This window comes from Ziziphus jujuba, chromosome 6 (genome assembly GCF_031755915.1).
Source record: "Ziziphus jujuba cultivar Dongzao chromosome 6, ASM3175591v1".
Taxonomy (NCBI): Eukaryota; Viridiplantae; Streptophyta; class Magnoliopsida; order Rosales; family Rhamnaceae; genus Ziziphus; species Ziziphus jujuba.
The window spans coordinates 29,130,075-29,142,588 of record NC_083384.1 but is presented as its reverse complement, the minus strand read 5'-3'; the positions used below and the strand labels follow the sequence as shown (position 1 = coordinate 29,142,588).

At 33.6% G+C, this 12,514-nt stretch overlaps 1 protein-coding gene across 3 annotated transcripts; it reads left to right on the top strand.

Annotated features, from left to right (window-relative positions):
• Nucleotides 1-4,374: 4,374 nt before the first annotated feature.
• LOC132804141 (disease resistance protein RUN1-like) lies at nt 4,375-11,606 on the top strand. 3 transcript variants are annotated; one of them, XR_009639294.1, is made up of 6 exons: nt 4,375-5,081; nt 5,424-6,531; nt 6,720-7,034; nt 7,120-8,151; nt 8,234-9,079; nt 9,323-11,606. XR_009639294.1 is itself a non-coding variant. In XM_060818119.1 (5 exons), exons 1-5 carry the CDS (start codon nt 4,606-4,608, stop codon nt 8,891-8,893), a joined length of 3,591 nt encoding a protein of 1,196 aa, XP_060674102.1. In that variant the 5' UTR covers nt 4,375-4,605; the 3' UTR covers nt 8,894-9,096. The 3 variants fall into 3 exon arrangements, 2 of the variants coding, with proteins under 2 accessions (XP_060674102.1, XP_060674103.1); XM_060818119.1 differs by lacking the exon at nt 9,323-11,606 and having other exon boundaries at nt 8,234-9,096; XM_060818120.1 differs by lacking the exon at nt 9,323-11,606 and having other exon boundaries at nt 8,271-8,577.
• Nucleotides 11,607-12,514: the final 908 nt, after the last annotated feature.

Below are 12,514 nucleotides of genomic sequence, written 5' to 3'. Positions count from 1 at the left end.
AATTGTTCTATTCCTTAATTGCTATTAATATTATTTTATTATTATTAAAAGTGTTCAGTAGTTGGGGTCACTCACTGAGATGATTAGCATCTCACACTTTTAAATTCCATTCCCTTAGGTGCAAGTGGTGGTAGGCGTTCTTCCGGAGCGAACCAGGTTTTCCGCTGCTGTTGTGTTTCGAGAAATACTTCTGTACTCTTTCATTTCGGTGTAGTATTTCTTTCATCCTTACTGTATTTCTGTTGTTTAGCACTTCTTAAAGCTCTGTATACTATTGGGATATTTATGTTTAATTATGCACTGGACTGTTGTTGCTTTTGAGAAGTGCTAAAATTTGTGGAACAATTTGTAGTTTGCGGGAGGAATAAGGGGATGAGTATAGAAGTGTGTTTTCAGTACAGGTAATTTGTGGTAAGTCCATCCCTTAGGGGAGGCTCTGCCGGATTTTCCGTTGGAGGGTCCGGTAAGGTTTCCCTGGGATCAGGGCTTGTCTAGGGTTCCGAGGAAGGAATTCTGGATGGGTCCTGACACGGTGGCTGGTGAGAACAAAAATGGTGAGGCCGAGAGGGAGGAAGGAAAGGAAAAGAAGAAGAAAGAAGAAGAAAGAAGAAGAAGGAAGAAGAAGAAGAAGAAGAAGGAAGAAGAAGAAGAAGAAGAAGAAGGAGAAGGGCTCGTGCCCTTTTTTCCCCACGTGAGGAAAAGAAAAAAAAGAAAAAAAAAGAAAAGAAATAAAAAATAAAATAAAATAATTAAATAATATTAAAAAATAATATTATTATATAAAATAACAATAATAAAATAATATGGTATTAAGCATGGTTGACATGTGGCATCTCAACATGGTGACACATGGTCACATTTATTAAGTCACACGTGGCACATCATTACACGTTTAAAAAAGAATATTAAAATAATACAGTATTTGAAAAACTCTACAGGTCCATAACTTTCAAACCACATGTCCAAATCGGACGTGCCGCTAGACTACGGACTCGTATCGACTAGTACTTCACAACCATGTATGAGTCAAAGCTCAACTTTGCATGAATAAAAAGTCAACTCCGGCACCCCTTGGACAGTTTGGACCTCAACTTGTTTTGCTCATAACTTTCAAACCGTAGCTTCGTTTTCAACATGCTACTAGTTTATGAGCTCGTGCCAATGTGTACTTCGTAAGAATACCTCAGTCAACCTAGAATTCCATCCGAGTTAAAAAGTCAACGGTCAACCTCCGTCAAAGTTGGAAAATTTCCGTTGTACTTTGGGATGGGGTGTTACAACTCTCTAGCTACATTGATCTGCCAATTTACACATGCGTACATCCATTTTGCATTTTGTTATATTACGAAACTTGTCAGAATGGTGAGTTTGGATGATGTACAAGCCAAATTCTTTCAGATTGCTTATCAAGAAAATGAAAAGAGAAAAACAATTGAGGGGAGAGTTAATGAAAGTATATTCTTTGTTAATAATTCAGTCCCATTGGTAGCCTTGTGTTCATTTCACATTAAATATATATATATATATATATTATAAATTTTTAAAAAACAGTATTTGCATATATATATATATATATATGGAAAGGTCTAAGAATGACCTATATTTCATATATATATATATATGCATGTATATTATATAATATAAATGAGCAGTGTTTCAAGGTTAGGTAACCTAATAAAGCAATAACAGATCATTTACACAGCAATGGCAGTGCTGCAGTGCTTAGCTAAAGACTTTTCCTGAAGAAGTTTACCTGTGTTTGCTCCAATATTTTATTTATTTATTTTTTTTTTTTTTGGTTACTAAAACTACTTCAGAAGCAGTAGTGGAAACTATTTCGCTACAAATTTGCTTGTGATTGAACTGATTCTGTGCAAGTTCTCTTGTTGCTTCTAGTATAACTTGGCTGCCAAGAAAGGCTTTGTTGTTGTTTATATGCGATGCTTTCACAAGCAGGGAGATACTTCAAATCTTTTGGATGTTTTACAGGCAATAGGAATTCTTGATAAGTCCTTCATATTAATTATAAATTACACAAAATTTACAAAATTTTGCACCAATATTTATGATCTCTCCAGGTGTTTCCCTATATAAATTTTGTAACAAATCTCAACTACAACTGGGATGATAAGATTCTAATCCAACAAAGATAGTTTCGACATGCAATGAGAAATATATGGTTCATATATGTATGGACCTATGGGCTTTTCAAGCTTCCGTAGCTTCATTCCGTCAACAATGCATATAGTCTGCTACTGTGTGATGGTTTTCTACTGTAAAAGTCGTGGTTTTTCCATTAACAAAACCCGGTTTATTTTTGCAAGATCTGCAAAAAGGCATCAGATTCTTCTTATTATGTATGTAAAACTTGCTATAAACTTACAAAAATAAGGTCTTTATATTTGAAAAGCTAAGTAACAAATCTTCAGAAACTAACACTTTGAATGATGCCATCAAGGCATTTTCACAAAGAGGGGATTGGGCTCTCTTGGGGACTTGTATCTACATCAAGCTGAAATGGAGTGAGTGAGTTTCAATATGCACTTATAGCTACTGAAATTTGTTATAGCTAGGAAGCAGTCAAATCCACAATAAAAAAAGATGACAAAAGTAGAAGAATTCGCAAACCGATTCTCTAGTTTTGCATAGTCTTCCATGAAACATTTGCAGAGATGAAGCAATACTTGATGAAATACTCGATATCAGATCATAACAAGCCTGCAACCAACTGATAAATGTGACCCAAGTTCAGGCCTGCTGCAGTGAAAGGAATTAGGAGCATATTTGTGCTGTTTGATGCTTGTATACTCTCATAGCAGCTCCAACATTTGAAGGAAGAAAAGTGGAAGGTGATGAGAAGTGTTTGGGTGGAATTAATGTCCTATGGGGCTATTAATTGCAGACCAATTGTACATGCACAGCAGCCAAATAGGGCTGGATAACTTTTGACTCAAACTTGGTTGCTCATGAATCATTTGGGCTAGGGATCTCAGTTTTATGAACAGGAACAGCAAGCAGGAACCAAAATTCTAGCAGTGAAGTAGGGGTTCAAATTAATGCACCCAACATAATTATATACATGATCGTTGATAATTTGTAGTCTAAGATAAGTGGAGTTGCAATATGCAGTATTTGCTTAAATCATTTTAAACTCCATTACGTTACAATATGTTTAATTAGTATTTAAAAATTATTAGAGAAAACGTTTCTAAAGCTCATTGATAACTTTAGAAATAAGAAAGCAACATTAAGGCAGGTCTTTCCAATACTGGATGTGTAATGTAATGCCTGAAAATGTGGCTTGCACAAAAATCATCCTGATGGACCTTTCACAAAATTTTGCAAAAACATTTCTATGTTCTGAATCTGACCGACTGATCCAACCAGAACTTGAAAAAGAAGGAACTAATTTTTTCAAAGGTTGACTTAGATTAGTTTTGACCTTCAATCACATAAATCAAGACCAAGGTAACCAAAAATTTAAGTCAGGGAGAGACGGCATGAATTTGAAAGAGACATAACACACAAGCAGAGACGCCTCAGAACCTTTTTGGAACATCTTACAGATGATGCGCTTTGACCATTTCATGTAAAGAAAAAAAAAATTTAAATCAAAAATTTAAAAATTTAAGAATTTAAAAAAATTAAATAAATAAATAAAAAAACCATGGACGGGGCAGTCTTGACAAAGTCCTTGAGCTTGATTGGAATTTTATTTTTTTAACACAATTTTTTGCTGGGGATTGTGAGATTAATATACAAAATTTACAATTTTTCATCAATATATATATATATATATATGAAATCTCCAAGTGTTTCCCCATATAAAGTTTGAACAAATTTCAACTACTGCTTGACAATGAGATTCAGGTCCAACAAATGGATATGAACTTAGATGTTTGGTTCATACATATGGGCCTTGAAAAATGGACATATGGGCTTTTCAAGTTTCCAATTCCATCAACGAGAAGTACTGGATTTTCAAATCTTATAAAAATAATGAGATTATGACTTAAAACCTCATCATTTTGAGCTGCTTTTTCCCCTGTGTCTTGAGGAGCCATAAGTGATTCAATTTGGTGGAATGTAGGAGAGATTTAGTGACCTTATACAATTAGTATCATCACTGCCTTTCTACTACTTCCAAAATACTCTTTCTCAAACTCGCCATAAAAAAATAAAAAATAAAAAATTGATCTTAATTATTGACCATTTTCAATATATATAAATTTAGATAATCTATTTAGCTTAAGTCGTGTGCTTCAGGTCCATAGTAGTAAAGGGGAAAAGAGAAGAGAATCTTTTGCAAAAAGTCAAAACGCGTGGAGAAAAACAGGAAAAGTTGGTAATGAATACCCCACAGGGTCTGAATTTCCATGTCCAGGAATGGAGTAACCGCGTTAAACATTTGGTGAAAGTTAGCTTGCCTGCTAATGCTAAGCTTAAGCTTCTTATATTATCTCCGTTTCATCTATCTAGTTTATATTATAGTGTAACTATACTCTGATTAACTTTATCTCTGCCTTTCTTCACTGAAGAAGGAGGTTTAATTTTCGCATTGGTATTTTCCTTTTAATTGTGGATTTGTAGCTGGTTACAGCAAGTATGGCTTCTTCTTCCCTTTCTTTTGAAGAAAAGTACGATGTGTTTCTCAGTTTCAGAGGTGAGGACACACGCAATACATTCGCTAGCTATCTTTATGCGGCTTTATCAGCAAAGCAGATCTTAACTTTCATGGATCACGAGCTTGAGAGAGGGGATGAAATTTCACCCACACTTACCAAAGCCATCGAAGACTCCAAGATTTCCGTGATCATTTTCTCGGAAAACTATGCTTCGTCCACTTGGTGTTTGGATGAACTCGTGCACATACTTGAATGCAAGAAAACAAGAGGGCAGGTCGTTATTCCAATCTTTTACCGCATAGATCCATCAGTTGTACGAAAGCAGAAAGGGAGTTATGGAGTTTCGTTTGCTGAACTTGAAGAACGTTTCAAAGACAGATTGGAGAAGGTGCATCTGTGGAGGGCTGCTTTGACAGAAGCGTCTAATCTTTGTGGATTGGATTCGAAGGATTTCAGGTAATTTTTCTATCCTACAATCATTGACTACATTTATCTAAATGAATGAGAAAATGAGAGAAAGTTGATAAATTCCATTTTAAGATGATAAAATATATTATTAAGATAATATAATAATAATCAAATGCTGCCAGTAAAAAAAACTCTGTTTTCATTTTGAATTGGTAAGAACCACAGTGAAAATAAATTGTGTAACTCAAATAAATAAATAAATGTATTACCAAAGTTGCTCAATTTCTGTTTTGGTATGAGACACTTTATATGGAAACATGTATATATATATATATGTATATATATGTTCTATTTTTCAAACAATTATATCTTTTTTGATCATTTTTGTAGGCCTGAAAACAAGCTAGTTCAAAAAATCATTGAAGACATTTCATTAAAACTGCCTAAATGTCTATCATTTAATGAGCATTTCAAGAGACACCTCATTGGAATTGAAAAACATATCAAAGAAATTGAATCACGACTATCCATTGGTACAAAAGAAGTTCGCATTATAGGCATATGGGGCATGGGAGGTATTGGTAAGACCACCCTTGCCAGTGTTGTATTTCAAAGATTATCATATATTCATTTTGAAGGCTACTACTTTCTTTGGAATGTTAGGGAAGAATATTCAAGGCTTGGAGCAAATCATTTGAGAAAGAAATTTTTTTCTGAGTTATTAAGTGATAAATCTATTCTAAGGATGGACACCCCATTTGTAGCATCACCTTTTATTCATGACAAACTCCATCGTAAAAAGGTGCTCATTGTTCTAGATGATGTGGATAGTTCAATCCAGTTAGAAGCTTTAATAGCAGGGTATGATCACTTTGCACTTGGAAGCAGAATCATTGTTACAACAAGAAACGTGCAGGTGCTTAAAAAAGTAGCTGATGATATTTACAAGCTTGAAGGGTTAAATGAGATTGAATCTTTAGAACTGTTCAATATGCATGCCTTTGGGAAAAGTTCTCCTCCAAAAGATTATGAAATGTTGTCAAACAATTTGACAAGCTATGCTGATGGAAATCCATTAGCTCTTAAAGTCTTGGGTTCTTTCCTTCACTCAAAAAGGATAGATGAATGGGAAAGTGCATTAAACAAATTGAAAACAATTCCCAACAAGGACATTCTAGATGTGCTGAGAATCAGTTATGAGGGACTAGACAAAGGGGACCAAAATCTATTTCTTGACATTGCATGTCTGATTAATCAGTCTTTTACCAGGGAAGATGCAGAAAACATGTTAGATGCGGGCGACTCCTTTGTGAAAATAGGATTAACTGTTCTTATTGAAAAGTCTTTAATTGAAAGTCGTAAAGACAATGAGCTAGGGATGCATGATTTATTGCGGCAAGTGGGTCGAACGATTGTTTGTGATGAACACAAAGAACCAGGTAAACGTAGTCGATTGTGGGATGTTAAAGATGTTTGCCATGTCTTGGAAAGAAATACGGTAAGTGCAAATGAACTATTGATTTCTTCTTAAAAATGTCCTATATCTTCTTACAAAAGAAGAAACACTAAATGCAAAATTTATTTTCAAAAGAAAAATAAAATTATCAAGTGTATATACAGGGTTCTTAATAGATATCCTTACTTATATAGTATGCTTATTTATGTTAGTGTTCATTTGACTGTCAGGGTACTGCAGCAGTTGAAGGCATCTCATTCAACATGTCTAAAATTGGTAAAGACATAAAAATGTGCCAAGCAGCCTTCTCAGAGATGTATAATCTACGAATTCTCAAAATTTTTTGTGACAATATTCATAACAACAAGTTCAAACTGTACCTTCCGCAAGGTCTTGGTTCTTATCTTTCTGATAAGCTAACATATCTTCAGTGGGATTTATACCCCTTAAAATCTTTGCCGTCAAAGTTTTCTCCCGAAAATCTTGTTGAACTGATACTACGTGGCAGCCATATACAAAAACTTTGGAATCATTATGAAGTTAAGGTATGGTTAATATGTTCTACTGTAATTACATTTTATGAACTTGCATACTAATTAACTGTAATCGATTTTTCTCTTTCTGTTACAGTCTCTTCCACTATTAAGGAGGATCGATCTTAGTTATTCCAAGTTCCTTACTCAACTACCAGATCTGTCACACTCTCCAAATCTGGAAAGTATAAATCTTGAAGGTTGTAAAAGTTTGGTTCATGTTCTTCCATCTCTTCAAAATCTTGACAGGCTTACCTATCTAAACTTGAGTGGTTGCTTCAAACTCAGAGATTTTCAAGAGATATCAGAGAGAACAGAGTGGTACTTAGATGTTGCAAGGTACTTGAATAATTTCACATTCCTTAAAAGTTACATCCAAAGTTTTACTGGCAATTCATGTCTCTACTCATCTCAGGCTCACATTTCTCAAAAGTTTGCACCCAATTTAAGATGTTTACTTTTGCGTGAGACAGCTATAGAAGCAGTGCCCCCATCAATTTGCCGTCTGTCAGGTCTTGTGCAATTAGATTTGAGTTATTGCACAAGACTTAAAAGTCTTCCAACAAGCATTTGTCATTTGAAATCTCTTGAATCACTGAATATGTCTGGCTGTGAGAAACTGAAAATGTTTCCAGAAATCTTGGAGCCTATGGAACACTTGACATTACTTAAGTTAGATGAGTCGGGGATTAAAGAGTTGCCGGAGTCGATTGAAAATCTAGTATCCCTCACAGACTTATGTCTATCTCATTGCGGGGAACTTGAGTGTCTCCCCAACAATCTATGTAATTTAAGGAACCTTCAGAGAATATACCTCAACTCTTGCTCAAAATTTCAAAAATTGCCTTCCCTTCCACCGTCTTTGCTCGTCTTGTGGGTGCAGTATTGTGAGAGATTGAAATCTTTACCAGAGCTTCCATCGCTATTTTTGAGTTTGTTTGCAGCAGGCTCCGCGTCGCTGGAGAACATTCCAACTTGGAGGGCTCCACTACCACGCGATATCATTGAAAGTAGGGACTGTGGCACTGACTTTTGTGGACGAGAAAAATTGGATCAGAATACACGCAACGCCATGCTCGCTGATCATGAAGACATTCAAATTCTGTCTCGTCTAAAATTTGGAACAACTGTATGTATATCTATTTCTCTTAGTTTGCTGAGATGATTTCTACTCTTTGAGCAAGTTGATTAATTTCCCGTTCATGAAACAGGGCACAAATGACGATGTTCATGTTTTTGGCTATCCAGGAGATGAAATTCCAAAGTGGTTCAGCTATCAAACTTGTGGGACTTCAATCAATAATATTATGCTTCCTCCATACTGGAATGATGAGGAATTCTTGGGTTTGGTTTTCTGCATTGTTCTTGCTCGGAATACAGTTGTCGATAATATATCTGTTGCTGCTTCTTGTAAACTGAATTTCAAAACCATCGACGATGAGCATATTTACGAATGTTATAATTCTTCTCAGAGCTTTGAGGAAAACAAGGATAGTTCAGATCATGTGGTCATATGGTCTTCGCCATTTTCAAAATGGAATATTGAATTTAACAAAGGAACAGATGGACTAAATTGGCCCACTACTTGTAGCACTGAGGCCTCTTTCCATGTCTGTCTGGTTTATTATGAGCATAGCGAACACTGGAGTTGGAGAGAGGTCAACAACTTAGGAAGTAAGTATGGTGAGATTAAGAAGTTTGGGGTTCGGTTTGTATACAAACAAGACGTAGAAAGATGTGATGCAGAAACTGAAGGAAAGAATAAGAGACGCTTCAGTGAATGGTGCGAATCAAGTGGAAGTGAAGCTGTTGGCTCTCATGAAGAAGAAGAAGATGATGAATCACATTCTAAGAAACTCAAGGTTATGTGACTGTTTAGAAGATGCAAAGCAGTTGGATATTGAGGAACCCAAAAAACAAAATAAAAAAATAAAATAAAAATGACAGAACAAGCCGTGCTACAACTTTGAGACATGCTTAGCTGCTAATTATGAAATCATTGTTGGCTCTGATGGATAAGGAATAAGAAAATCAAAGCATATTCTGTATCTGTTAAGGTAAATCCATTTAAACATTTTTTTTTTAATTAATTTGTAGGTGTTAACATACACTCTATACAACATGCTTTTTGTAGTATTTTAGTTGTAATTTATATATAAACTAATAAGTTACCAAATTGTAAGGTAATTTCTAAAGTAAAATTGGAAAATAAAAATATTTGTTATGAAAAGTGTTTAGATCGATTTTTCATGTATATATTGATGAATTTTATTTATCACCACTTGGCATGCCTTTATTAGTTTCAGGCTTTGAAGAATTTGTGTGAGCTATGCAGACACAACCGCGCGTAGCTTCAAATGAATGGTGTGGTACCTCGAAGAAGTTCTCTTTTCCTCTTGACTTTCTTCTTATTTTGGCATTGGATTACCTGTTTTTTTTTTTTTTTTTAATATCAATATAAATTTCTTTAATAACGTCTATGAGCCATTTTACATATATTTTTGCTTATAAAGTTAAATAAAATAAAGAATGTTTTACCTAGGAATTATGACTTTAATTTTTGATGATGCATTTTATGGTTAAATACACCTTTACATCTAGCTGAACATTCTTAATTGTCTGAGTATAATATTTGTCTATTTTATTAAATTTCCTAATTTGTTATTATTCTCTGCCAAAGTGTTTGATAAAATGTGTTTATGCATGGTTGGTCATTTGTGTGGTCTTTTTGAATTGTACTTTGCCACAATGGATACTCTTTCCATCACTAGTTAAATAGTAGATTCTGTGTCAGCATATAGATTTGGTTTTAAAGTGGATAATGACAATTTGCCTAAATATATCGTTTTTTTATGATCAATTGCATCTAGTATGCATGCATTTGAAATATTTATTTGACTACTTCCAAGAAGTTAAGCACAAGTATGATGTCAGTATGAATTCCTCTCTTCCTCAATCTTTCAATATTTTTCTGGTCGAGGCATTTGAATACCCTCTTTATGTGATATTAGTATGAATTCTTTACTATGCTTCTAAACTGCTTATGTTGTATTTTACGAATATATACTTATAGGCTTGAACACTCTTTATCTTTCTGAATATAATTTTATATATGTGTATTTGAAAGGCTATCTGCAATTGGTATATGGTATATATAGTGGTGATGAATAAGACAATGATGGATCCCATTCTAAGAAACTCATGGTCAATTATATGACTGTTTAGAGGGTGCATAGCAATTGGATGGTTTAGAAGAGGCAGAGCAAATGGAAGTTTAGGGGGGCTAAGAGACAGGCCTTGATGATGATTATGAAACCAGTTAATTTGCTCTCATTGTATGAGGAAGAAGAAAATCCTAAAACTAATCCAAAGAAAATCAAGCTTATTTCGTGACTGCTTGGGTAAATCAATTTAAACCGGATAGTTTTCTTTGCATATTCATTTATACAAGTAAAAACACTCTATTTACAGCATACACTTACAATATTAGTAAAAACACTCTATTTATAGCATACATTTATAATATTATATTAATTTATAAACAAAATTTAATAATTATAAGGTAATTTCTAAAGGAAAAGTTCGTTTTCTTTTGTTTAATGATACACGTACTGAGGGGGCCAAAAAAAAAAAAAAAAAAACTTGTTTATTATGAAAAATATTTTGGTTGAACGTACACGCATATATTGGTGAATTTTGTCTACAATTTGGCATGTCTTTTCTAGTTTCAGGCTATGAAGAAACTATGCGTGAGGCTGTGAGCTATGCAGACACCACAACACTTAGCTTCGAATGAATGGTGTGGTACCTACCAAAAGTTATCTCTTCCTCTTGTCTTTTTCTTTTTCTGATCTTGGCATAAGATTACCCTGTTTGAGTGCTTGTTGGATATCAATAATTAATGAATTTCCTTAACTACTATGAGCCATTTTACATATATTTGCACAGAAAATTAAATAAAATGTAGAAAATATTAGCTATGGATATGATTCTGAGTTGTTTATTGTCCATTTTATGGGTAAATACATCTGAGTTTAACATTCTTAAAATTTCAGAGTATGACATATGGATCTGTTTGAAACTGTTTTCTCTTTCTTCTACCTAATTTGTTCCTTCAATCAATCATTATCTCAATGGGATCTTATCAAATATCTTTCGACTTGAGCGTTACCATTAAGATGATACTAGGACACCATTACAACATGCAGCTATACACTTGGGATCCTTATGTTTTTCTTGCAAGAATATGGTGTGGAGCTCTACATGTATTGACTCATTTCACTTAGACTGATTTTGTTAATGATTGTGAATTTATGATTTTTTTTTTTTTTTTGGGGGGGGATGAATTTGTGATATTTACTCAACTTGGATTGTACTTTTCTTTTTCTTTTTTTTCCTTTTTGTGGGAAATAGATTGTAATATTGAGTAAGCAAGTTTTATGGGTTCATAGTCCAGTAGTTTTGGTCACTAGTCAAATTAAAAAGTAGTGCAAGTATTCTGCTCGATAATACTGGCAGTTGTGCTGTGCTTAATACTATCCATGAAGAAGTTAAAAGCTGCAGTACTCGCTCCAATTTTTTTTTATTTTTTTATTTTTTTTGTTACTAATAATAATCTGGCAGTGGAAATTTTAATGGCAATCTTTTCTGTGATTCCTGTTAGTAAATTTTAAGAGCAGTGGGAATAATTTCAAGATATGAATGTCAAACATGTTATAATTTGGATTAAATGAAGTAACAATCACCAGTTTCAGAATTTCCATTAACGGAAATCAATAGTCCTAAGGGACTACTCAAGTGACAAAAATTACAGATCATCAAATTTGTGCAAAATCTTTTATATGGTATGAAGTCTGAAAATCTGATCCAACCTGAATTTTGCTGGTCATCAAAATTGAGTAAAGAGAGGCTTAGCTTAACAATTGACTATGAAAGCTGACAGCAGTTGTCAGAATCAAGTATCAAACTTTCTTATTATATATTGAGGTCCGCTTGGACTGTCAAAAACACTAGTGCTTCACTTAGATATCTTATCTGATTATTGCAAAAAAAAAATTATATGATCTGACCTTAAAGCTAATTTATTAGGCTAATAGGATAAGGTATTGCATGTAAATTTTGCATGAATAGTAAGGAATTTCTTGGTTTACCACACACTATTACATAGATAATAAAAGAGCAACGAGAAACAAAATGGTGCTATTACCTTCCAACTATCCCAAAGTGATGATCCCTATGGGATTCTTTTTCCTTTTATATTCATATTTAGGTCCATTTGAAAAATGTTAAAATTTAAAGGGAATAAAGAGAATTGGTTTCTCCTTAATTAGTTTTTGCTAATTAATTTCCCAAGAATTATTTCTTAAAGTTTTAGTTAATATCAAATAATTAATTAATTTGTATATTAAAATTTGAGACTAAAATTATCTTTTAATAAAGAAAATAAAATTAATTTTATAGGGAATTTAAAATAACACATTTTTTAAAAGATT